The 26882-nt window shown below is 38.9% G+C and overlaps 1 protein-coding gene and 1 long non-coding RNA gene across 4 annotated transcripts in view; one reads left to right on the forward strand and one right to left on the reverse strand.

Annotated features, from left to right (window-relative positions):
• Positions 1 to 3333, forward strand: part of GALNT1 (polypeptide N-acetylgalactosaminyltransferase 1) — a 133104-nt gene extending 129771 nt beyond the window's left edge. For all 3 annotated transcript variants that reach the window (XM_078347986.1, XM_002757165.6, XM_054244136.1), the window contains one exon: positions 1144 to 3333. In XM_078347986.1, coding sequence (XP_078204112.1) covers positions 1144 to 1290 — 147 coding nt within the window. In that variant the 3' untranslated portion in view covers positions 1291 to 3333. The remainder of the gene's footprint in view (positions 1 to 1143) is intronic.
• Positions 1 to 26882, reverse strand: part of LOC128929471 (uncharacterized) — a 106515-nt gene that overhangs the window by 49423 nt on the left and 30210 nt on the right. The window lies entirely within an intron of this gene.

Here is a 26882-nt window from a genome sequence, read left to right on the forward strand (position 1 = left end):
GTCTGTTAATTCTTACCTGCCCTGCTCTTTCAAAATTATCCTGTTAACATGTTGCAGCATCAAATCTAGAACTTAAATAAGTAGATGAAATATATGGCTATGTCTACTAACCATTTATTAAGAATCTCCTTTGTAGATGAGGCACTATGTGCTTTATCTTCATTATCTGTGTACTCTCCCAAAATCTGCTCAAAATATGTAATGTGATCCTGATTTTTAAAAGGAGAAACTTCAAGTTACCCAGGCTGTGAACTCAACTCCACATTCCTGTGCTTTTCTTTCTGTACCACACCATCTCCTTTAACCACCAGGATAACCTCTGGGTTTGCTATGGACATAGGCATAAGATTAATGATACTAAATCTCAGCTGTCCCAACATTCTTATGATTTTGAGTTATCAGAAAGAACTGAGTTTCTAAAAACTTGAGCTTTGGAATCACAGAATTAGCTTTAACAGCTTTATCACAGAGAAATGAAACAATTTTGAAATAGCTGTTTGAAAATAGGTTGAGAATCCTAAATTAGGAACCACTAATCTGGTCTCTTTTTGTTGTTTAGGAAACTGAAGCACCAAAGAGAAGCTTCTCATAGTGTTACAGAGCTTATGCCAGAATTAGGACTTAGAATATAGGTCATCTTGCTGCAAGTCAAGTGCATCCTATTGGACCCCAGTGTCTTTCCCCCTCCTTCATACCTCTTTATCTATCACCTTCCTTTTCTCCATTGTCTTTTAAATAATGTATATTAGCTGGGCGCAGTGGCTCAAGCCTGTAATCCCAGCACTTTGGGAGGCCGAGGCGGGTGGATCACGAGGTCAAGAGATTGAGACCAACCTGGTCAACATGGTGAAACCCCGTCTCTACTAAAAATACAAAATATTAGCTGGGCATGGTGACGCGTGCCTGTAATCCCAGCTACTCAGGAGGCTGAGGCAGGAGAATTGCCTGAACCTGGGAGGCGGAGGTTGTGGTGAGCTGAGATTGCGCCATTGCGCTCCAGCCTGGGTAACGAGCGAAACTCTGTCACAAAAAAAAAAACAAAACACCTTTTCTACAGAGGAATGTAATAATCACCAAAACTGATGCTTGAGGTGTTTTGTTTTCTTACACTCTCCTATTAAGATTTTTTTCTGTTACTTTCAGAAATTAACCCTACAGCATGTGAACAGTAATCAGTGCCTGGATAAAGCCACAGAAGAGGATAGCCAGGTGCCCAGCATTAGAGACTGCAATGGAAGTCGGTCCCAGCAGTGGCTTCTTCGAAATGTCACCCTGCCAGAAATATTCTGAGACCAAATTTACAAAAAAAAAATAAGGATTGACTGGGCTACCTCAGCATACATTTCTGCCACATTCTTAAGTAGCAAAAAAGGAAAAATGCTTTCCTCCTCTGCAGGATGTAAGGTTTATCAGCCATTAAAACTTAAACTTCTCTAGCTTTTCACTAGCTGTGAACCAGCCTTCCTGTCCACTGACGTGAAACTGCATAGTAATGAGACTGTGCACACTGATGTTTACAAGATTGAAAGAGTCTTTCTCCGAAAATCATGCTAAAGAATATAGAGACAATGAAAAAAATCAACAAAATATGCTTTCTGGAGAACTGTACCTTTTATGGCTTGCTTGCACATCAGTAATTTCTGCTGAATGTGCTGTCGTAATGAAGAGATTTCCAAGTTTTTCTTTCCTGATTAGAACTGGTAGCCAGTATATTAAATATTGATATTGAAATAAATGAACTGGAACCAGATACAGAACCATGAAAAGATTTTTACAACAACAACAAACTATATTAAACAGGGTTTAAAGGAAATTAAAACAGAACTATGAGAAATACAGTTTGTTATAGTATAGTATCAAATTTCTATATAGATTTTATACCTCAGTGGGGAAAAAGAACTGATTCCTATGACATTCATTTTGTTTTCATCTGTGATAGTCATGGATGCTTTTATTTTCCTTGGGGTGCTGAAATTGAGCTGAAAAAAAAAAAAGACTTTGAATATAGTTTTAATTTCTCTCTACAGTTTTTTTTGTTTGGTTTCTGGGCTGAAATTTGGAATTGTAATTTTTAATTATCTTCAGAATTTAACATAATGTCCGGTCTCAACTGAACAAGTTAGATGTTTCAGTTGCTCTTGGGTCAACTGGCTTACAGATTTATGAGTGTACATACACACACACACAAATTTCTTATCACATTTTCAACTTCTTGACCCACCTGATTATGCTTAATACCCAAGATTCATACTACTGTACCACAGATTTGTTTTCTCAGCAATAAACCTTCAGTTCTTGTTTATGATTCCACTTAACAGAAGACCTGCAGAAGTGATTTATTATTTGGGTATTTGGAAATAATATAGTTGATGGTTTTTTGGAAAACCTTTTTCACTCCATACTCAGATATGCTTCATTGTCAAGTGCATATTTAGATTATTGAATTGTAATGTTTATCTGCTTTTTTAAAAAATAAAATTTGACTGAAAATGTTTAATTGGCATTTTTTAATGACTTAGCCAAAGAAGTGCAGCTATTATTCCATATTAATAGGCCTGCATTTCTTTTCTAAATTTTATTGGGCTAAATCAGTTTTGTTTTTCTGGTTTTTAATACCACAGAATCACCTGTGTGTCAATTAAAAGTTGTCAATTAAAAAGTAATCTTGTGATCTCATAGAAGGAATCTCATTAAGACATTTTTCCTGATATGTAGACCAATCTGTTGGCAAAAATGCATATATTTTCTTTTGTATCTGTAAAATTATATTTAATGGAATTCTTTTCTTTGATTATCAAGGACTTTCACTGCAGGCAGTGCTATTTCTTGTGCCTAAGAACGTTTCCGAAAGTCACATTGTTAATTATACTTGCCAAGTTGAGTGTACAGTTTCTCATATCCTGTTCAAGTTAATCAACATCAAGCACATGGGGATGCTTTAGGGTGAGGCTATAGTACAAAATGCATAAACCACGTCCCCAGGAAATTTGAAAGGAAGCAGGTGCTGGATAGAATTTTTTTTTCCTTTTCCATGAGCTGTGTTAATTCTATCTCCAGTAGGCCTAATGCTTGAATAAGCAAGATGTCTAATCAATAAATTATTTTCATGCTCAGAATTTCAGGTTTTTGTACTCCAGCATTGCTTGGTCTTATTTCTTACTGTATGAAAGCCTAACAGCAATGTGATTTAAGGTTTTGTTTTGTTTTGTAAGTGGGGGATGTAAGTGATTTAATTCATGGGTACTTTTAGAACCTGACAGATAATCCTATTGCCTTTATTTTTCTAATTAAAGAATTCCTAAGTACTTTGAAAATACAAAATATTCCTGAATAGTTGTGACTTACATTGGTTTTATTTTAAGTTAGAGTGGATCCTGGTTTATCATAATTATTTGTAATTAGGCAGATGCTTATCACTGTATTATAAATCAAATTGGGAAGAAAAGAATGAAAAAACAATGGCTGGGTATTGACTCATACCTGTAACTCCAGCATTTTGGGAAGCTGAGACTGTAGGACCACTTGAGGCCAGGAGTTTGAGGTTGCAGTGAGCTATAATGGTGCCACTACACTCCAGTCTGGGCAACAGAGAAGAGACCATGTCTCTTAAAAAAAAAAAAGAAAAAGAAAATGAAGGATGAAAAAAATGGGATTATTATTTAACCAGTGAAGAATTCATAAATGTGACAATTAAGGATAATGTGAATCTCTTCAAATCTATTCACCCCACCACAGTCCCAGTCTTTTTTTTAATATGTCTCTCTGTCCTAATTGGCATTCTTGAGAAATAGTGATGCCGCTGAACATCGGGAATATTCATCTATTCTGCAGATGGAAGACATCATGTAGGCCATGTCCTCATTGCCCCCATTCTACCTTTAGCTGGAAAACAGAGGTTTCCAAAGAAATTTGATGTTCTTCTCATCCTCCAGGAAGTATATCAAGAGCAGATTTGCCTGTTCTTCAAAGGAAAAAGAAACTTAGAAGACGGTGTTTCTGAGGTCATAACTGTGAGAGGTTGTACACAAAGAATGATTACCTTTTTAGGCCATTTGGAAAATTAGATCTGTTTCTAATTAGATGACATTTTCTCCATTCTCTGATTTCTTGAAGATTGCCAAGCATTTGCTTGATAATCTACCAGAACTGATACTTTTGCAGAATATCAGACAAATATATGAAATTCAGTTGTGTATCTATACCCTAGCAACAAACACTTGAAAATTCAACATTAAAATATGCCATTTATACTGGCATCAAAGAAGTCAAACTTCTAATTAGGAAGAACGTTAACAAAAGATATGCAAGACCTTTATTCCGAAAACTACAAAATAGTGCTGGAAAAATTATAGAGCACCACAATAAAAGATATTCTATGCTCATGGGTTGAAAGACTGCATAATGGTAAGATGTCAGTTCCCCACAAATTGATATCTAAATTCAATGAAATAAAAATCCCATGAGGCTGTCTTGTAGAAATTGGCAAATGTATATATGAAAATGCAACAGACCCAAAATAGCCAAGATAATTCTGAAGAAGAAAAACAAAACTGGAGTACTTACAATACCCAATGTCAAGACTTGCTCTAAAGCTACAATAGTTAAGAGAGTATGGTACTAGAATTAGAATAAACAAATAGCTTAATAGACAAGTCCAGAAATAGACCCACATGTATATGGTTATTGGATTTTCAACAAAAACACCAAGCTGAATTAAATAGAAAAAGGAAAGATTTTTCAATTGGAGCTGAAGCAACTGGATGTCTGGGAAAAAACAATGTTGATGTCTTCATACTGTGCACGATTTGTTCAAAGTGGATTATAGAACTAAATGTGAATGGCAAAACAATAAATCTTGTAAAAGGAAACACTATCTTCTGACACTGGGGTAGGCAAAGATAGCTGAAGATATATATGAAGGTTAAATATAAAAACTGACAGATTTTATCAAAATTAGATACTTCTCATTAAAAAGATACTTTTAAAGTGAAAAGGCAAACCACGGCCCAGGAGAAAATATTCACAATACACAGAACTAACAAAGGAAAGCAAAGAAGAGAAGAGTTTAAAACCATTGTAACAGCAACCCAATTTAACAATGAGTGACTTGAATACACACTTGAGAGAAGCTCTCCAGATGCATGAGTAGCATAGGAAATGGCACTCAATGTCAGCCATCGGGGAATGTAGAATGAAACCACAAGAAGATACCACCACATACCCACCAAATGGTGAGAATATGGAAAAACTGATAGGAGTCTCAGTTTGCCAGTTGCTTATAATGGTAAACATAATGCCTACCCGTGACTCTGATTCCACTTCTAAAGATCTACCCAAGAGAAATGAGGGTGTGTTTTTATAGTAAAGCTTGTACAAGAATAGCAATTTTATTTTTATAGTATCATCAAACTGAAAACTACCCAAATATCTGTCACCACATTAATAGATAATCAAGTAATAGTATATTTATACATTGGATACTAATCTGCAATTGAAAGAATAGGCTGGGCTTAGTGGCTAAAACCTGTTATCCCAACCATTTGAGAGGCCAAAGCAGGATGGTCATTTGAGCCCAGGAGTTCAAGACCATCCTAGGCAAGATGGCAAGATACCGTGTCTACAGAAAACTTTAAAAATCAGCTGGGTATGGCAGTATACACCTGTAGTTCCACCTACTCAGGAGGCTAAAGTGGGAGGATCCCTTGAGGCCAAAAGTTCAAGGCTACAGTGAGCTGTGATCACGCCACTGCACTCCAGCCAGAGTGACAGAGATACTGTCTCTAAAAATAATGAGGTACTGGTAAAACAATATAGATAAATCTTAAAAATATTGTTGAATAAAAGAAGCTAGAAATACTTTTGAGTTTATATGAAACTCAAAAACAGACAAAACAAATATGGAATGGTTATCTCTGGGGATAAGTATAGTCTGGAGAAGAGCATAGAACTTTCTGGAATAATGGAATGGTCTATATCTCAACTGCAATAGTGGTAACCTATACATATATATGTATGTGTATATTTTTTAAAATATATTGAACTGTATACTTGGGATATATGCATTTTACTGTATGTAAAATGTGCCTCAATAAAGTGCTGGGGAAAGGGATGAAGGTATTAACCCCGCTGGCATGAAGGCTTTCTGAAAAGCCCTGCACTGCTACAAAACAGCCAAAGGCTGAATAAGTTACTGCAAATATACTTTTAAGTGGAATGCTGAGATCACCAGAAAATATGAAAAATTCATAAGGGCCAGACTGGTAAACATGAACTTGGACGATAATCATAACTATTAAATATGAAAGCCCTTCCTCTTCTAAGAACAAAACATAATGCCTGCAGTTTGGGGAATGGGAGCTTAGGCCTGAACGAAGTTGGGAAATTAAACCAAAGATCTGGCTGGACACAGTGGCTCACACTTGTAATCCCAGCACTTTGGGAGGCTGAGGTAGGTGGATCACCTAAGGTCAGGAGGTTGAGACCAGATTGGCTAACATAGTGAAACCCCATCTCTACTAAAAATACAAAAATTAGCTGGGTGTGGTAGCACACACCATAATCCCAGCTACTCAGGAGTCTGAGACAGGAGAACAGCTTGAACCCAGGAGGCAGAGGTTGCAGTGAACCAAAATCGTGCCATTGCACTCCAGCCAGAGTGATATAGAGTGAGACTCCATCTCAAAGACATCAATAAACCAAAGATCCCTGCATCTTGAAGTTGGGATATTAATAGGTGTTAACACCTACAACTGAAGGGTGGATAGGGAAGTCAGCCTTCTTGAAAAGAAATCTGACTGACTCTGCCCCTTTTCTGGTTAGTGAATGAGATGATGGTGCCACCTCTAATCATAGGTCTCCTTTCATATAGATCAGGGATTTAATGTCACATTCTTGAAGTCTGTCGATCAAGAAAATAATTAGATTTACCACTTCCCAAAAACGATTAGAATAAAATAAATCTTTGCAGGATGCAGTGGCTCACACCTTTAATCCCAGCACTTTGGGAGGCGAAGGTGAATGTATCACTTGAGGCCAGGAGTTTGAGACCAGCCTGGCTAACATGGCAAAATCCCATCTCTACTAAAAATTACAAAAATTATCTGGGTGTGTTGGTGTCCACCTGTAGTCCTAGCTACATGAGAGGCTGAGGCATGAGAATTACTTGAATCTGGAGATGGAGGTTGCAGTGAGCCAAGATCACGACACTGCACTCCAGCCTGGGCAAAAGAGCAAGACATCATCTAAAAAAAAAAAAAAATTTATATATATATATATATATATATATATATATATATATATATATATATATATAAAGTTTTTTGGAAAACTATCAATCCTGACCCCCATACTCCTAAATTCAGATATGAAATTATTATCAAAAAGAGGAAGCCATCATGCATGAATATTAACAGAAGTTAATTCTATCTTCTGGCAATCTAAGACTAGCTTGTATCAGACTAAAGCTTAGTAACAATAATTTTGAACAAAATATTATTTAAAGAATGATGGCCCAGGCAAGTGAACAGAAACTGTAGGGGATTTGACCCCTATTAAGGATTTCACTGGGTAAGATCTCAGCTTTTCCCCTAGAAAGCCTCCACCATGTACTGAGCACACTGGAGGTAGATACAGTTCATGTAGATGGTGATAATTATATTAGACTGAGGGGTCAAGAGATCTTATTTGAGAGCAAACAGAGGCTGGAAATTGGGGAAGGAAATCCTAGACCACAGGGAGTTGGAGAAAGAAGCCCCCAAATCTACATACAAACTTTCCACAGATGGTTGGCTGATTAAATTGTGTGCTCAGGATGAAACTCCAAGAAGCTCAAAGAAAAACAACCACCGAAAAGCAGAAAGATCTGAGCAGCTGTCTCAGCAGTTGCCCAGCACCACAGAGGTCGAAGTTCAAATCTGAAGGGGCTTGATAAACACTGTCAGCTTTAAGTTGAAATCCAAGAAGGGCATGTGTAGAAATAAAGACCATTTCTAAGACCTTAGAGCTATTTCTAAAGCCAACTACAAAATGGAAATCGACCACATCTAACAAAGTGTCTATTTTATTGACTATTTTCAAAAAACATTTTAAAAAGCAGACCCACTGGTGATACAGATGTTGGAATTGGCAGACAAATTCTTCAAAATAAGTATCGGTGTTTTAAAAATGTATACAGAGAAATGTAAATATAATAAGTAAAACCATGGGAAGTTTCAGAAGAGGTCTGGAAAGTAGGGGGGAAATCCTAAAACCAAAAAGTATCTAAAATCAAAAACTAATTGAATGGGATTTACAGCAAATTGGACACACACGAGAAGGGATCAGTGAACTTGAGCACAGGTCAATAAAAAATGTCCAAACTGAACCACAAAGAAAAAAGATAAGGGTTTTAAAAAATGAAATACATTCATTGGTTTAATGTTTAAGGTTTAATGATGAAATACATTCATTGACCTGGAAGAAGAGAAGACCGAGAACAGAGGTTCTGAAGAAGACTTGTTTTCTCAATTCTGTGATTGCTTACAATTCTTGGCTTGTTAGATGCCTCATCCCAATCTCTGCCATTGTCTTCACTTGGCATTACTCTCTGCATGTCTTTCTTCTCTGCCTCCTCATATAAGGACGCTAGTTATATTGAATTTATAGCCCACTCTAATCCATTATGACCTCATCCTTACTAACTGCATCTGCATAAACTGCAGTAAGTCGAATTCTGTCCACTGGTAAGAAAGTCCTACCCCCCAATACATCAGAATGTTACATTATTTAGAAGTCAGGTCTTTACAGAGGTAAGCAAACAGAATGAGATCATTAGGGTGAGCCCTAACCCAGTGTAACTGATGTCCTTATTAAAAGGGGAAATGACACAGAGACAGACACATAGAGAAGGAAGATGATGTGCAGATATGAGAAACTCCATCCACAAACCAAAGGGTGCCTGAAGCTACCACAGTTTAGGAGAGGCATGAAACAGATAACCCCTCACAGTCCTCCGAAAGAACCAACCCTGCCTACACCTTGATTTTTAGGCATCTAGCCTTCAAAACAGTGAAAAAATTATTGTTTAAACCACTCAATTTATACTGCTTTGTTACAACAGCCCCAGGAAATCAATATAAGTTATATTTCTAAATTGAGTCTCATGCTGATATTCTGAATAGATGAAATTCAGATATGCTGTTCAACATCTAGGCATTTAAAGAAGAATTAATATCAATCATTCACAAACTCTTTCAAAAAAGAAGAGGGAACCGTTCTCAATTTATTCTTTGAAGCCAGCATTACCCTGATATCAAAGCCAGACAGACATAACAAGGGAAAACAAGACAAGCTAAACACCAGTATTTCTGGTGAATATATAGGCATACCTCATCTTATTACACTTTGCAGATACTGTGTTTTTATACATTCAAGATTTGTGTCAACCTAGCATCAAACAAGTCTCACAGTGCCATTTTTACAACACATGCTAACTTCATGTTTCTGCATGATATTTTGGTAACTCTTGCATTATTTCAAACATTTTAATTAGAATATCTGTGTGGGGTTCAGTGGTCTTTGATGTTACCATTGTAATTGTTTGGGGGCACCACAAACTACACACATATGAGAAGATGAACTTAAATGATAAATTGAGTGGGTATGCATGCATGTGTGCATGTGGACTGTTAGACCCATTGGTCCTTCTGCTGTCTTTTCCTCTCCTCAGCCCTCTTTATTCCCTGGGACACAACAATTTTGAAATAAGTCCAATTAATAATCCTATAACAGCCTCTTAAGTGTTAGAGTGAAAGGAAGAGTCACATATCTATCATTTTAAATTGAAAGCTAGAAATAAGTGAGGAAGCCATGTTGAAAGCTGACATAGTCCAAAAACTAGGCCTCTTGGACCAGTCAGCCAAGTTGTGAATGCAAAAGAAAAGTGCTTGGAGGAAACTAAAAGTGCAGCTCCACTGATAAGCACTTGATAAGAAAGCAAAACAGCCTTATTGCTGATATGGAAAAAGTTTTAATGGTTTTAATGGACAGAAGATCAAACCAACTACAACATTTCCTTAAGCAAAATCCTAATTCAGAGCATGGCCATAGCTCTCTTCAATTCTATGAGGACAGAGCAGAGAGGAGCTGCAGAAGGAAAGTTTGAAGATAAAAGAGGTTATTCATGAGGTATAAGGAAAGAAGCCATCTCCATAACATGAAAATGTAAGGTGAAGCATCGAGTGCTAATACAGAAGCTGCAGCAAGTTATCCAGAAAATCTAAGATCATTGAGGAAGGTGGCTACACTAAACAGATTTTTAATGCAGACAAAACAGCCTTCTGTTGATTTTAGGCATCTAGCCTAAAATGGAAGAAGATGCCATCTGGGACTTTCATGGGTAGAGAGGAGAAGTCAATACCTATCTTCAAAGGATAGACTGATTCTTTGGTTAGGAGCGATTGCAGCTGGTGTCTTTAAGTTGAAGCCAATGCTCATTTACCATTCCAGAAATCCTTGGACCCTTAAGAATTATACTAAATCTACTTTGCCTGTGTTCTTTAAATAGAAAAATAAAGCCTGGATGACAGCATATCTGTTTATAGTATGGTTTACTAAATATTTTAAGCCCATGGTTGAGACCTACTACTCAGAGAAAAAGGATTTCTTTGAAAATGTTGCTGCTCATTGATAGTGTACCTAGTCACCCAAGAGCTCTGATGGAGATGTACAAGATAAATATTTTCATGCCTGCTAACACAACATTCATTCTGCAGCCCATGACCAAGAATTAATTCAGACTTTTAAGTCTTATTATTTAAGAAATAACATTTTATAAGGCTATAGCTGTCATGGATAGTGATTTCTCTGATAGACCTGGGCAAAGTAAATTGAAAACCTTCTAAAAAGGATCCAGCATTCTAAATTCCAGTAAGAACATTCATGATTCATGAGAGGGGGTCAAATAGCAACATGAAGAGGAGTTTGGAAGAAGTTGATTCCAACCTTCATAGGTGACTTTGAGGTATCCAAAACTTCAGTGGAGGAAGTTAACTGAAAATGTAGAAACAGCAAGAGAACTAGAATTAGCCTGAAGATGTGTCTGAATACTGCAGTCTCATCATAAAACTTGAATGGATTGAGGAGTTGCTTCTTAGGGATAAGCAAAGAGTATGTTTTCTTGAAATGAAATCCTCCTGATGAAAATGCTGTGAATGTAGTTGAAATGACAACAGATTTGGAATATTCCATAAAATTAGTTGATAAAGCAGAGGCAGGGTTTAAGAAAACTCCAATTTTGAAAGAACTTCTACTGTGGGTAAGATGCTATCATACAGCATCAGAAAAATTTTCTGTGAAAGGAAGTTGCAATCAATGTCACAAATTTCATTGTTGTCTTATTTTAAGAAATTTCAACAACCACCCAAACTTCAGCAACCACCACCCTAACAGTCAGCAGTCATCAACACTGAAGCAAGACTCTCCAGCTCCAGCAGCAAAAAGATTACAACTCACTAAAGGCTCAGGTGAACATTAGCATTTTTTAGCAGTAAAGCATTATTAATTAAGAAATGTACATTGTTTTGTTTTTAGACATAATGCTATTATACACTCAGTAGGCTACGGTATAGTGTAGACATAACTTTTATATGCACTGGGAAAAAAATTGTGTCACTCACTTTATTACAATATTCACTTTATTGGGGTGGTCTGGAACTGAACCTGCAATATCTCTGAGGTATGCCTGTAGATGCAAATAGCCTCTACAGGATACTAGTAAACCAAATGTAGCAGCATATTAAAAGGATTATACACCACGATGAAGTGGTATTTATCCTATGGATGCAAAGTTGTTTTAACATTTGAAAATCAGCCAGGTGCGGTGGCTCACGCCTGTAATCCCAGCACTTTGGGAGGCTGAGGCTTGTGGATCAAAAGGTCAGGAGTTCAAGACCAGCCTGGCCAACTTGCTGAAACCCTGTCTCTACTAAAAGTACAAAAGTTAGCTGGGTGGGGTGGCAGGTGCCTGTAATCCCAGCTACTCAGTAGGCTGAGGCAGGAGAAGCGCTTGAACCCAGGGGTGGAGTTAGCAGTGAGCCAAGATCATGCCACTGCACTTCAGCCTGGGCAAGAGAGTGAGACTTCATCTCAAAAAAAAAAAAAAAGAAAAAAATTCAAAATAAATCTATGTAATTTACCATGTTAATAGAATACAGAACAAAAACTATATGATCATCTTAATAGAGAAAAGGAAATCCAACACCCTTTTATGGTTAAAACAAACAAACAAAATAAAACTGGGACTAAAAGAGAACTTCCGCAATTTGATAAAGGACCCTAATGAAAATTCCACAACTATCATCATATTTAATGGTGAAAGACTGGATGCTACAGCACACTGGTTAGGTGGAAAAAATAAGTAAGTAAATAAGTAAGTAAAAGACTAGATGCTTTTCCCCTGAGATCAGGAACATGGCAAGGATATCTATTCTTTCCACATCAATTCAACGTTGTACTGAAAGTTCTAACCAGAACAACTAGTCAAGAAAACGTTCCCAGACTGAAGAGGAAGAAATAAAACTATTTGTGCAGATAACATCGTCCTGTATATAGAAAATCTTAGGGAACCCAGTAAGATACTATCAGAACTAATAAATGAGTTTAGCAAGGTTGCAGGATAAAAGATCAATATATAAAACTCAGTTGTGTTTATATACACCATCAATGAACAGTTCAAAAATGAAATTTTAAAAATTCCATTTAAAATAGTGTCCAAAAAATAAAATACATAGGAATAAATTTAATTAAAAATCACAAGAGAGGGACAAGATGGCCAACTAGATACAGCCAGGAAGAGCATCTTCCACCAAGAGAGACAAAAATATAGAGTAAACCATTATACTTTCAACAGATCTTTGGGAAGAAAGCACTGAGAGTCAATGGAGAGATGATGCAGATTCTAGGGCTGAAGAGAGAGGAAGCTGGTAACCCTGCATGGGGTTGCCAAGCTCTAGAACATATTCCTGGCCCTGAACAACTCCTAAGAAAGGAGTGAGTGAAGTAACTGCAGACCAGCCCACTCTCACTGCAGATCTCCAAGATCCTAGCTGCAGGAGATCCTATGAACCTCATGGACACATGAGTTGGCAAGGGGAACCACCTGGAGAGTCAGCAGAGATACAGAGTTTGAGCCTCTGTGGAACCCAGGGGGGTTTGGCATGGGGACAGCTGTAACAAAACATGACCACAGGTGCACATCCCCAAGACTCTACATATTTCTCTATAAGGCTATAACATTTGTTGGCTACTGAACCTGGAGATAGCAGGGCTGCCTTTCCTGTATGATCAGGGCACATCTGACCTATGTACCCACCTGTCCACTGACCCATCCCCGAGTCCCTGCCTGGCCACAATTATAGGAGTGGGCACACAGCACAGCCTCCACTGCCCCAGAGTGCTTTTGCTGGAAACTACCACTAGAGCATTTTCGTTGGTGTTCTGAGAAGACCTTGAGCTCCCCCAACCCCCAACCCCTGCAAGGCTGGTGCTCAACCTCAAGGAGCCAGAGAACAAAGCCATTGGAGCCAGTCCTAGCTCCCCAGGGTTAAAGCATGCAGCCCAGGAGTATTCAGCTGAGATCTGTGGCCAGAACTTAGGTGAAGGAAGAACCCTTACTCTCAAAGTGCTGGGAAGAGTTAAGCATGGGTTTGTGGGCTGACACAGGAGCTGGATGTGCCTTGTGACTCCTGCTGGGCCAGTCTGGGAGGGGTATGGCCTGTCTGGCAGCCACAGCCTCTCCCCAGGAGAGCCTCACGACCTAACAGCCCAGCAATCTGGGTGCAGGAGGCTTGGGACAAAAGCTGGTCAGGCTGAATTCTGGGGTATTCATCAGAAGGAGACCCTATAGTAGGTGGAGCTGGGCAGGTCCCACTGCTGACTTCTGACCAAAAAAAAAAAACCAAAAAACAAAAACGCAGGCATGGCACTACACCAGCTGCATACTCACAGCAACATCACCCTGCCAAGAGATTTCCTGCACTTGACCTACTGCATCAATGGACCACCACCACAGACGTACCCCACAACCTGCTCTGATTCTGCCAAGAACAGAGAACCTTGGTGGGTTCTGAGAGCTGTGGGTCTCCTGGTCACCTAATCTTTGCCTTGGACTTCAAAGGGAGCGAGGAGCACAGCTCACTGGAGCCCTCTTTAAGACTAACAAAAGGCTGGCACAGCACCAGTGATTGGAGGATGCTCCCTTAAGACCCAAGCATGGGAGGGATCCAAGATGGCCAAATAGGAACATCTCTGGAGTGCGGTTCCCAGTGAGAACAACGCAGAGGGTGAGTGATCACTGCATTTCCAAACGAGTTTTTACTGCCCACAGACCAGGAGATTCCTGGGCTGAAAAGTGTCACGAGTTTCCAGCACAGCTGTATCAGCCAGCGCAGTGGGTCTCCGCAGAAAAACTCATACAAACCCTGGCAGCTGTTTCAACTGGCACCTGGAATGCCTGGGAGACAGAGCTGCCCATTCAACTGAAAAGAAGGCGGCTGAAACAGGGAGCCAGGTGATCTGGCTTTGTGGGTCCTACCCCCACAAAGAGCAGCAATCTGAAATGCCCTGGATTGAGTTTCACAGCAAGCACAGTTGGACCCAAGTTGGTCCAGCTCTGTAAGGGGAAGGGCATCCACTATTACTGAGGCTGTCCGCCATTACCAAGGCAGTCTGTCACTACTGAGGCAGTCCACCATTACTGAGGCAGTTCTAACTATACCTCTATAAACAAAACCACAAGGAAGTTCACACAGCAGCTGGGCAGAGCCCACAGCAGCTCAGCAACACCTCTGCTGGCAGACTGTGACTAGGCTACCTCCTTGTAGGGCAGGGCATCTCTGAAAAAAGGGAGCAGCACGTCAGGAACTTATAAATAAAGCCCCACCTTCCCAAGACAGAGCACCTGGGAAAAAAGGCAGTTATGAGTTCTACTGCAGCAGACTTAAATGTACCTCCTTAGCAGCTCACAATGGACCTCACAGCTCAACACTTGAGCTCCTATAAGGGACAGATTGTCTCCTCAAATAGCTCCCTGACCCCCATATATCCAAAGAGACACCTCATAAAGGAGAACTAAACTTGACATCTGGCAGGTATCCTTCTGGTATGAAGATAAGAGAAGAAACTGGCAGCAACCTTTACTGGTCTGTAGCCACCTCGGGTGATCTCCAGGCAAGCAGGGTCTGGAGTGGACCTCCAGCAGTCCTACAGCAGAGGGGCCTCACTGTTAGAAGGAAAACTAAAAAACAGAAAGGAATAATTTCATCATCAACAAAAAGGACATCCACTCTGAGACCCCATCTGAGAGTCACCAACTACAATAATCACAGGTAGACAGATCCACAAAGATGGGAAGAAACCAGCACAAAAAGGAGGAAAACACCCAAAACCAGAATGCCTCTCCTCTTCCAAGGGATCACAACTTCTCACCAGCAAGGGAACAAGGCTGAATGGAGAATGAATCTGATGAATAGACAGAAACAGGCTTCAGTAGATGGGTGATAACAAACTTCTGAGCTAAAAGAACATGTTCTAACCCAATGCAAAGAAACTAAGAACCTTGAAGGTTTGATGAAATGCTAATGAGAATTAACAGCTCAGAGAAGAATATAAATTAATTTATGGAGCTGAAAAACACCAGAACTTTGTGAAGCATACACAAGTTTCAATAGTCAAATCAACCAAGCAGAAGAAAGGATATCAGAGATTGAAGATCAACTCAATGAAGTAAAAAGAGAAGGCAAGATTAGAGAAACGAGTGAAAAGAAATAAAGCCTCTAAGAAATATGGGATTATGTGAAAAGACCTAACCTACGTTTGATAGGTGTACCTGAATGTGATGGAGAGAATGAATCCAAGCTGGAAAACACTATTCAGGATATTATCCAGGAAAACTTCCCCAATCTAGCAAGGCAGGCCAATATTCAAGTCCAGGAAATACAGAGAACACCACATAGATATTCCTCAAGAAGAACAACCCCAAGGCACATAATCGTCAGATTCACCAGGGTTGAAATGAAGGAAAAAATCCTAAGGGCAGCCAGAAAGAAAGATCAGGTTACCCACAAGGGAAGCTCATCAGACTCACAGCCAATCTCTACAAGCCAGAAGAGAGTGGGGGCCAATATTCAACATCCTTAAAGAAAAGAACTTTCACCTAGAATTTCATATCCAGCCAAAGTAAGCTTCATAAGTGAAGGAGAAATAAAATCCTTTATGGATAAGCAAATGCTGAGAGATTCTATCACCACCAGGCCTGCTTTACAAGAGCTCCTGAGAGAAGCACTAAACATAGAAAGGAACAACCAGTACCAGCCACTCCAAAAACGTGCCAAATGGTAAAGACATTGACACAATGAAGAAACTGCATCAATGGGCAAAACAGCCAGCTACCATCAAAATGGCAGGATCAAATTCACACATAGCAATATTAACCTTAAATGTAAATGGGCTAAATGCCCCAATTAAAAGACACAGACTGGCAAGTTGGATAAAAAGTCAAAACCCATCAGTGTGCTGTATCCAGGAAACCCATCTCACATGCAAGGACACACATAGGCTCAAAATAAAGGGATGGAGGAAGATTTACCAAACAAATGGAAAGCAAAAAAAAAGCAGGAGTTGCAATCCTAGTCTCTGATAAAATAGACTTTAAACCAACAAGGATCAAAAGAGACAAAGAAGGACATTATATAACAGTAAAAGGATCAATGCAACAAGAAGAGCTAATGATCCCAAATATATACACACCTGATACAGGAGCACCCAGATACACAAAGCAAGTTCTTAGAGACCTACAAAGAGACATAGACTCCCAAACAATAATAGTTGGAGACTTTAACTATCCACTGTCAATACTAGAAAGTTCAACTAGACAGAAAATTAACAAGGATATCCAGGACTTGAACTCAGATCCGGTCCAAGCAAACATGATAGACATCTACAGAACTCTCCACCCCAGATCCACAAAATATATATTCTTCTCAGCACCACATCATGCCTACTCTAAAATTGACCACATAATTGAAAATAAATCACTCCTCAACAAATGCAAAAGAACAGAAATCATAACAGTCTCTCAGACCACAGTGCAATCAAATTAGAACTCAGGATTAAGAAACTTAGAACCTCACAACTTCATGGAAACTGAACAACTGGCTCTTGAATGTTGACTGGATAAACGATGAAATGAAGGCAGAAATAAAGATGTTCTTCAAAACCAACGAGAATGAAGACACAACGTACCAGAATCTCTGGAACAGATTTAAAGCAGTCTCTAGAGGGAAATTTATAGCAATAAATGCCCACCAGAGAAGTGAGGAAAGATCTAAAATCGACACCCTCTTGTCAAAATGTAAAGAGCTAGAGGAGCAAGATAAAACCCAAAAGCTAGCAGAAAACAAGAAATAACTAAGATCAGAGCACAACTGAAGGAGATAGAGACACACACACACAAAAAAAAAACCTTCAAAAAAATCAATAAATCCAGGAGCTGGTTTTTTGAAAAGATCAACAAAATAGACCACTAGCCGCAGTAATAAAAAGGAAAAGAGAGAAGAATCAAATAGATGCAATAAAAAATGATAAAGGGGATATCACCACCGATTCCACAGAAATACAAACTACCATCAGAGATTACTACAAACAACTCTATGCATATAAACCAGTAAACCTGGAAGAAATGGATAAATTCCTGGACACTTGCACTCTCCCAAACCTAAACCAGGAAGAAGTCGAAACACCAATAACAAGGGCTGAGGTTGAGGCAGCAATTAATAGCCTACCAACCAAAAAAAGCCCAGGTCCAGAGGGGCTCACAGCCGAACTCTACCACACATACAAAGAGGAGCTGGCACCACTCCCTCTGAAACTATTCCAAACAATCCAAAAAGAGGGAATCCTTCCCAAATCATTTTATGAGACCAACATCATCCTAATACCAAAACCCACCAGAGACTCAATGAAAAAAGAAAACTTGGCCAGGTGCAATGGCTCAAGCCTGTAATCCCAGCACTTTGGGAGGCTGAGGCGGGTGGATCACAAGGTCAAGATATCGAGACCATCCTGGTCAACATGGTGAAACCCCATCTCTACTAAAAATACAAAAAAATTAGCTGGGCATGGTGGCGCATGCCTGTAATCCCAGCTACTCAGGAGGCTGAGGCAGGAGAATTGCCTGATCCCAGGAGGCGGAGGTTGCGGTGAGCCGAGATCGCGCCATTGCACTCCAGCCTGGGTAACAAGAGCGAAACTCCATCTCAAAAAAAAAAAAAAGTTAACATAAAAGCAAACTTCAGGCCAATATCCATGATAAACATAGATGCAAAAATCTTCAATAAAATACTGACAAACCAATTGCAATAGCAAATAGAAAAGCTTATCCATCATGATCAAGTAGGCTTCATCCTGAGTATGCAAGGCTGGTTCAACATATGCAAGTCTATAAATGTAATCCACCACATAAACAGAACCAAACACAAACCACATGATTATCTCAATACATGCAGAGAAGGCCTTTGATGAAATTCAACAGCCTTTGTGCTAAAAACTCTCAAGAAACTAGGTATCTTTGGAATGTATCTCAAAATAGTAAGAGCTGTTTATGACAAACCCATAGCCAATATCATACTGAATGGGCAAAAACTGGAAGCACTCCCTTTGACATCTGGCATTAGACAAGGATGCCCTCTCTCACCCCTCCTATTCAATATAGTACTGGAAGTTCTAGCCAGAGCAATCAGGCAAGAAAAAGAAATAAAACGTATTCAATCAGGAAAGGAGGAAGTCAAAATGTCTCTATTTGATGATGACATGATTGTATATTTAGAAGACCCCATTGTCTCAGCCCCAAATCTGAAACTGATAAGCAACTTCAGCAAAGTCTCAGGATACAAAATCAACGTGCAGAAATTACAAGCAATCCTATACACCAATAATAGACTTAAAGAGAGCCAAATCAAGAATGTACTGCCATTCACAATTGCTGCAAAGAGAATAAAATACATAGGAATACAACTAACAAAGGATGTAAAGGACCTCTTCAAGGAGAAATACAAACCACTGCTCAAGGAAATAAGAGAGGATACAAACAGATGGAAAAACATTCCATGCTCATGGTTAGGAATCAATATTGTGAAAATGGCCATACTGCCCAAAGTAATTTATAGATTCAATGCTATCCCCATCAAGCTACCTATGACCATCTTCACAGAAGTGGAAAAAAAAAAACCCTTAAACTTTATATAGAACCAATGCAGAACCCTCATACTAAGACTATTTTAAGCAAAAAGAACAAAGCTGGAGCCATCACACTACCTGACTTCAAACTATACTACAGGGCTACAGTAATCAAAACAGCATGGTACTGGTACCAAAACAGAGATATAGACAAATGGAACAGAACAGAGGTCTTGGAGGCAATGCTACACATCTACAAACATCCGATCTTTGACAAACCTGACAAAAACAAGTAATGGGGAAAGGAGTCCCTGTTTAATAAATGGTGTTGGGAAAACTGGCTAGCCATGTACAGAAAGCAGAAACTGGACCCCTTCCTTGCACCTTATACTAAAATTAACTCCAGATGGATTAAAGCCTTAAACATATGACATAATACCATAAAAACCCTAGAAGAAAACCTAGGCAAAACCATTCAGTTCATAGGCATAGGCAAGAACTTCATGACTAAAACATTAAAAGCATTGGCAACAAAAGCCAAAATAGACAAATGGCATCTAATTAAACTCCAGAGCTTCTGTACAGCAAAAGAAACAATCATTAGAGTGAACCTGAAACCAACAGAATGGGAAAAAATTTTTGCAATCTACCAATCTAAGGGCTAATATCTAGAAGCTACAAAAAAATGATAACAGATATACAAGAAAACAAACAAACCCATTCAAAAGTAGGTGAAGGACATGAACAGACACTTTTCCAAAGAAGATATATATGAGGCCAACAAACATATGAAAAAATGCTCATCATCACTGGTCATTAGAGAAACACAAATCAAAACCACATTGAGATACTATCTCATGCCAGTTAGAATGGTGATCATTAAAAAATCTGGAGACAGATGCTGGAGAGGATGTGGAGAAATAGGAATACTTACACTGTTAGTGGGAGTGTAAATTAGTTCAACCATTGTGAAAGACAGTGTGGCGATTCCTCAAGGACCTAGAAATAGAAATTCCATTTCACCCAGCAATCCCATTACTGGGTATATATCCAAAGGATTATAAATCATACTATTATAAAGACACATGCACACAAATGTTCATTGTAGCACTGTTTACAATAGCAAAGACCTAGAACCAACCCAAATGCCCATTGATAATAGACTGGACAAGGAAAATGTGGCACATATATACCCTGGAATACTATGCAGCCATAAAAAATGATGAGTTGTGTCCTTTGCAGGGACATGGATGAATCTGGAAACCATCATTCTCAGCAAGCTGACACAAGAACAGAAAACCAAACACTGCATGTTCTCACTCATAGGTGGGTGTTGAACAATGAGAACCCATGGACATAGGGAGGGGAGCATCACACACTGGGGTCTGTTGTGGGGCAACAGGGGAGGGACCATGGGGGGTTGGGAGGTTGAGGAGGGATAACATGGGGAGAAATGCCAGATATAGATGATGGGGTGATGGAGGCAGCAAACCGCATTGCCATATATGTACCTATGCAACAATCCTGCATGGTCTGCACATGTACCCCAGAACCTAAGGTGCAATTATATATACATGAGACCCAGGAATGGACTTGGTGAGGGGATCATCTCTCCCCAACCCTGTCTGCCCCACCACAGAGCACACTAAAATACATTGAGAGGCACATGACTCAGCTAGAGTCTATCTACAAGACCTTAGTCTTAGGCGCCATCTGCTGGATTGCAGCCTGAATTACACCACCAAAAAACTAACTTTCATTGCCTGTGAAACCCAATGCAGGGTTTTATCAAAGAATAAAAATCCTGTAGAGAGCCTTCGCCCTCTGAAAGCATCCAGAAACAATAACTATATTCCACTTATACCATAGTCAAACCCTCAAGGGAAATAAAGCACTTATAAAAAGCCCCATTTAAATGACAGCAACTTCAAAAGAGAAAGGAACACCATCCCTCACAGATGAGAGGAAACTAGCACAAGCACTCTGGCAGTGCTAAAAGCCAGACATTTTCTTACCCCTAAACAATTGTACAAACTCCCAGCAGTGGTTCTTAAAGAGATTGAAATGACTGAAATGACAGACGCAGAATTCAGAATCTAGATACCAAGGAAGCTAAAACAAACAAAAACAGGAGAAAGTTGAAACTCAATCCAAGGAAAACAGTAAAATAATCCAAGAGTTGAAAGATGGTATAACCATTTTAAGAAAAAACAAACTCGTGGCTCATGCCTGTAATCCCAGCACTTGGGGAGGCCGAGGCCAGTGGATCACGAGGTCAGGAGATCGAGACCATCTTGGTCAACATGGTGAAACCCCGTCTCTACTAAAAATGCAAAAAATTAGCTGGGCATGGTGGCGCGTGCCTGTGATCCCAGCTACTCGGGAGGCTGAGGCAGGAGAATTGCCTGAACCCAGGAGGCGGAGGTTGCGGTGAGCCGAGATCGCGCCACTGCACTCCAGCCTGGGTAACAAGAGCGAAACTCCGTCTCAAAAAAAAACAAACAAACAAACTGAACCTATGGAATTGAAAAATTGACTAAGGAATTTCAGAATACAATTGGCAGCATTAACAACAGATTAGATGAAGCCGAGGAAAGAATCTCACAGCTAAAAAGCTGCTCCTTCAAATAAACCCAGGTAGACAGAAATAAGGAAAAAAGAATCTTAAAAAATGAACAAAACTGAATTTTCAGCAAGTTGGCTGAATAGGAACAGCTCTGGTGCACAGCTCCCAGTAAGAGCAATACAGAAGATGGGTAATCTGTGCATTTCCAACTGAGGTACCTGGTTCCTCTCATTGGGACTGGCTAGACAGTGGGTACAGCCCAAGGAGGGTGAGCCAAAGTAGGGTGGGGCATCACCTCACCCGGGAAATGCAAGGAGCTAGAAAACTCCCTCAGTCTCAGGATACAAAATCAATGTACAAAATCACAAGCATTCCTATACACCAATAACAGACAAACAGAGAACCACATCACGAGTGAACTCACATTCACAATCGCTACAAAGAGAATAAAATATCTAGGAATACAACTAACAAGGGATGTGAAGGACCTCTTCAGAAAGAACTACAAACTGCTGCTCAAAGAAATAAGAGAGGACACAAACAGATGGAAAAACATTCCATGCTCATGGTTAGGAAGAATCAATATCATGAAAATTGCCATACAGCCCAAAGTAATTTATAGATTCAATTCTATCCCCATCAAGCTACCACTGACCTTCTTCACAGAGTTGGAAAAAAACACCTTAAATTTCATATGGAACCAAAAAAGAGCCCACATAGCCAAGATAATTTTAAGCAAAAAGAACAAAGCTGGCAGCATCGCATTACCTGACTTCCAACTATACTACAAGGCTACAGTAATCCAGACAGCATGGTACTTGTACCAAAACAGAGATATAGACCAATGGAACATAACAGAGGCCTCAGAAATAACGCCACACATCTCCGACCATCTGATCTTTGACAAACCTGACAAAAACAAGCAATGGAGAAAGGATTCCCTATTTAATAAATGTTTTTGGGAGAACTGGCTAGCCATATGCAGAAAACTGAAACTGGATCCCTTCTTTACACCTTATACAAAAATTAACTCCAGATGGATTGAAGATTTAAACCTAAGACCTAATACCATAAAAACCCTAGAAGAAAACCTAGAAAATACCATTCAGGACATAGGCATGAACAAGGACTTCATGACTAAAACACCAAATGCAATGGCAACAAAAGCTAACAAAGACAAATGGGATCTAATTTAAAATGTTCTGCATAGCAAAATAAACTATCATTAGAGTGAACCAGCAACCAACAGAATGGGAAAAAAATTTTGCAATCTACTCATCTGACAAAGGGCTAATATCCAGAATTTACAAAGAACTTAAACAAATTTACAAGAAAAAAAACCCATCAAAAAGTGGACAAAGGATATAAACAGACACTTCTCAAAAGAAGACATTTATATGCAGCCAACAAACATGGAAAAAAGCTCATTACTGGTCATTAGACAAGTGCAAATCAAAACTGCATTGAGATACCATTTCACGCCAGTTAGAATGGCAATTATTAAAAAATTAGGAGACAACAGATGCTGGAGAGGATGTGGAGAAGTAGGAATGCTTTTACACTGCTGGTGGGAGTGTAAATTAGTTTAACCATTGTGGAACAAAGTGTGGCAATTCCTCAAGGATCTGGAACTAGAAATACCATTTGACCCAGCAATCCCATTACTGGGTATATATGAAAAGGATTATAAATCATTCTATTATAAAGACACATGTACACGTACGTTTATTACAGCGCTGTTCACAATAGCAAAGACTTGAAACCAACCCAAATGTCCATCAATGAGACTGGACAAGGAAAATGTGGCAGATATATACATGCAATACTATGTAGCCATTAAAAAGGATGAGTTCGTGTCCTTTACAGGGACATGGATGAATCTGGAAATCATCATTCTCAGCAAACTGACACAAGAACAGAAAACCAAACAATACATGTTCTCACTCATAAGTGGGTGTAGAACAATGAGAACACATGGACACAGGGAGGGGAACATCACACACTGGGGTCTGTTGGGGGATTAGCGGAGGGATAGCAGGGTGTGGGGGATAGGGGAGGGATAGCATTAGGAGAAATATCTAAAGTAGATGACGAGGTGATGGATGCAGCAAACCACCATGGCACATGTATACCTATGTAACAAACCTGCACATTCTGCACATGTACCCCAGAACTTAAAGTATAATAAAAATTAAGAAAAGAACAAAACCTCTGAGAAATATGGGATTATGAAAAGAAACCAAACTTATGACTCATTGGCATTCCTGAAAGAGACAAAAGAATAACAAACTTAGAACACAGTTTAAGGATATTACTCATGAAAATTTTCCTAAGCTTGATACAAGAACAGAAAGTCTTGTATGTAAGTCAACATACAACTTCAATAAATTTAGAGAGCCCCTGTTAGATCCTATATAAGATGACCATCCCCGGGACACATAGTTATCAAATTCTCCAAGGTCAACATGACAGAAAAAATCTTACAGGCAGCTATACAGAAGGGACAGGTCACTTACAAAGGGAACCCCTTCAGGTACAGTGGACATTCAAGCAGAAATCTTACAAACTAGAAGAGTTGGGAGCCTCTTTTCAGCATCCTTAAAGAAAAGAAATGCCAACCAAGAATTTCATATCTTACCAAACTAATTTTCCTAAGTGAAGGAGAAATAAAATCATTTTCAGACATACAAATGCTAAGGGAATTCATTATCACTAGACCTGTCTTACAAGAGGTCCTTAAGGACTAAATGTGAGAACAGTATCTGCCACCACAAAAACACGCTTAAGTATATAACCCACAGACACTATAAAGCAACTACACAAGCGAGGCTATATAACAACCAGCTAACAACAACAAGATCAATCTTCACATATCAATATTAGCCTTGAATGTAAACAAACTAAATGCCCCACTTAAAAGGCATAGAGTGGCAAGTTGGATAAAAGAAAAAGACCCAAGTGTCTGCTGTCTTCAAGAGATTCATCTCACATGTAACAACACCCATAGTCTCAAATTAAAAGAATGGAAAAAGACCTATCATGCAAACAGAAAACAAAAAGAGCAGGAATTGTTCTTCTTATATCAGAAAAACAGATCTGAAGCCAGCAATAATCAAAAAGGACAAAGAAGGGCATTACACAATGATAAAGGGTTCAATTCAGCAATACTTAACTATCCTAACTATATACACATACAACATTGGAGCACACAGATTCACAAAACAAGTTTTTATAGACCTATGAAGAGTCTTAGAGAGCCACATAATAATAGTGGGAAACCCAAACCTCACTGACAGCATTAGACAGACCATTGAGGCAGAAAACAAATAAACATATTCTGAAATTAAACTCAACATTTGACCAGTTGGACTTAATAGACATCTAGAGAATACTCCAGCCAACAACCACAAAATATACATTCTTTTCATCTGCACACAGAACATACTCTAAGATTGACTATATGCTCAACCAGAAAGCAAGTATCAATAAATTCAAAAAAAATCAAAATCATACCAACCACACATTCAGACCACAGTGCAATAAAAAGAGAAATCAATACTAAAATCTCTCAAAACACAATTACATGGAAATTAAACAACTTGCTCCTTAATGACTTTTGAGTAAATAATGAAATTAAGGCAGAAATCAAAAAAATTATTTGAAACTAGGAAATAGAGATGCAACATACTAGAATCTTTGGGATACACCTAAAGCAGTGTGTTAAGAGGAAAGTTTATAGTGCCAAAGGCCTATAACAAAAAGTTGGAATGATCTCAAATTACCAACCTGACACCACACCTAGAGGAACTAGAAAAATAAGACAAGGCCAGGCGCAGTGGCTCACACCTGTAATTCCAGCACTTTGGGAGGCCAAGGCAGGCAGATCACAAGATCAGGAGTTTGAGACCAGCCTGGACAATATGATGAAATCCCATCTCTACTAAAAATATAAAAATTAGCAGGTGACAGGCACCTGTAGTCCCAGCTACTCAGGAGGCAGAGGCAGGAGAAATGCTTAAACTCAGGAGGCTGAAGTTGCAGCGAGCTGAGATCACACCACTACACTCTAGCCTGAGCAACAGAGTGAGACTCCATAAAAACAAAAACAAAGAAACTCAACACTGAAACTAGCAGAAGAAAAGAAATCACTAAAATCAGAGCAGAACTGAAATTGAGATACAAAAATCCATATAAAAGATCAAGGAAACCAAAAGGCTTTTTTTGAAAGAATAAACAAGATAGACCACCAGCTAGATTAAAAAGGAAAAAAAAGAAGATCCAAATAAGCACAATCAGAAATGACAAAGGTGACATTATAATTGACCCCATATAAATAAGAAAAACTTCTCAGAGACTATTATGAACACCTCTAGGTACACAACTAGAAAAATCTAGATGAAATGGATAATGTCCTGGAAACACACAACCTCCCAAGATTGAACCAGGAAGAAATTGAAACCCTGAACAGGCCAATTATGAGTTCCAAAATTGAATCAGTAATAATTTTTTTTAAAAAACCTTGCCAAGAAATAAAAAAAAAAAAGAAAAAGAAAAAGCCCTGAACCAGATGGATTCACAGTGGAACTCTACCAGATACATGAAGAGCTGGTGCCATTTCTACTGAAACTATTCCAAAAAAATCAAAGAGGGACTCCTCCCTAACTTATTCTATGAAGCAAGCATCATTCTGATGCCAAAACGTGGCAGAGACATGATAAAGAAAGAAAATTTCTGGCCAATGTTTCTGATAAATATTGACACAAATATCCTCAACAAAAAACTAGGAAACCAAATTCAGCATCAAATCAAAAAGTTAATTCACCACAATCAAGTAGGCTGCATTCCTGGGATGCAAGTTTGGTTCAACACATGCAATCAATAAATGTGATTCACCACATAAACAGAATTGGAAACAAAAACCATATGACCATCTCAACAGACAGATAAAAAGCTTTTGATAAAATTCAACATCCCTTCATGTTAAAAACCCTCAGCAAAATAGGCATTGAAGAAACATACCTCAAAATTATAAGAGCCATCTATGACAAACCCACAGTCAACACATACTGAATGGACACAACCTGAAAGCATTTTTCTTGAGAACTGG

Source organism: Callithrix jacchus, chromosome 13 (assembly GCF_049354715.1).
Source record: "Callithrix jacchus isolate 240 chromosome 13, calJac240_pri, whole genome shotgun sequence".
Lineage (NCBI taxonomy): Eukaryota > Metazoa > Chordata > Mammalia > Primates > Cebidae > Callithrix > Callithrix jacchus.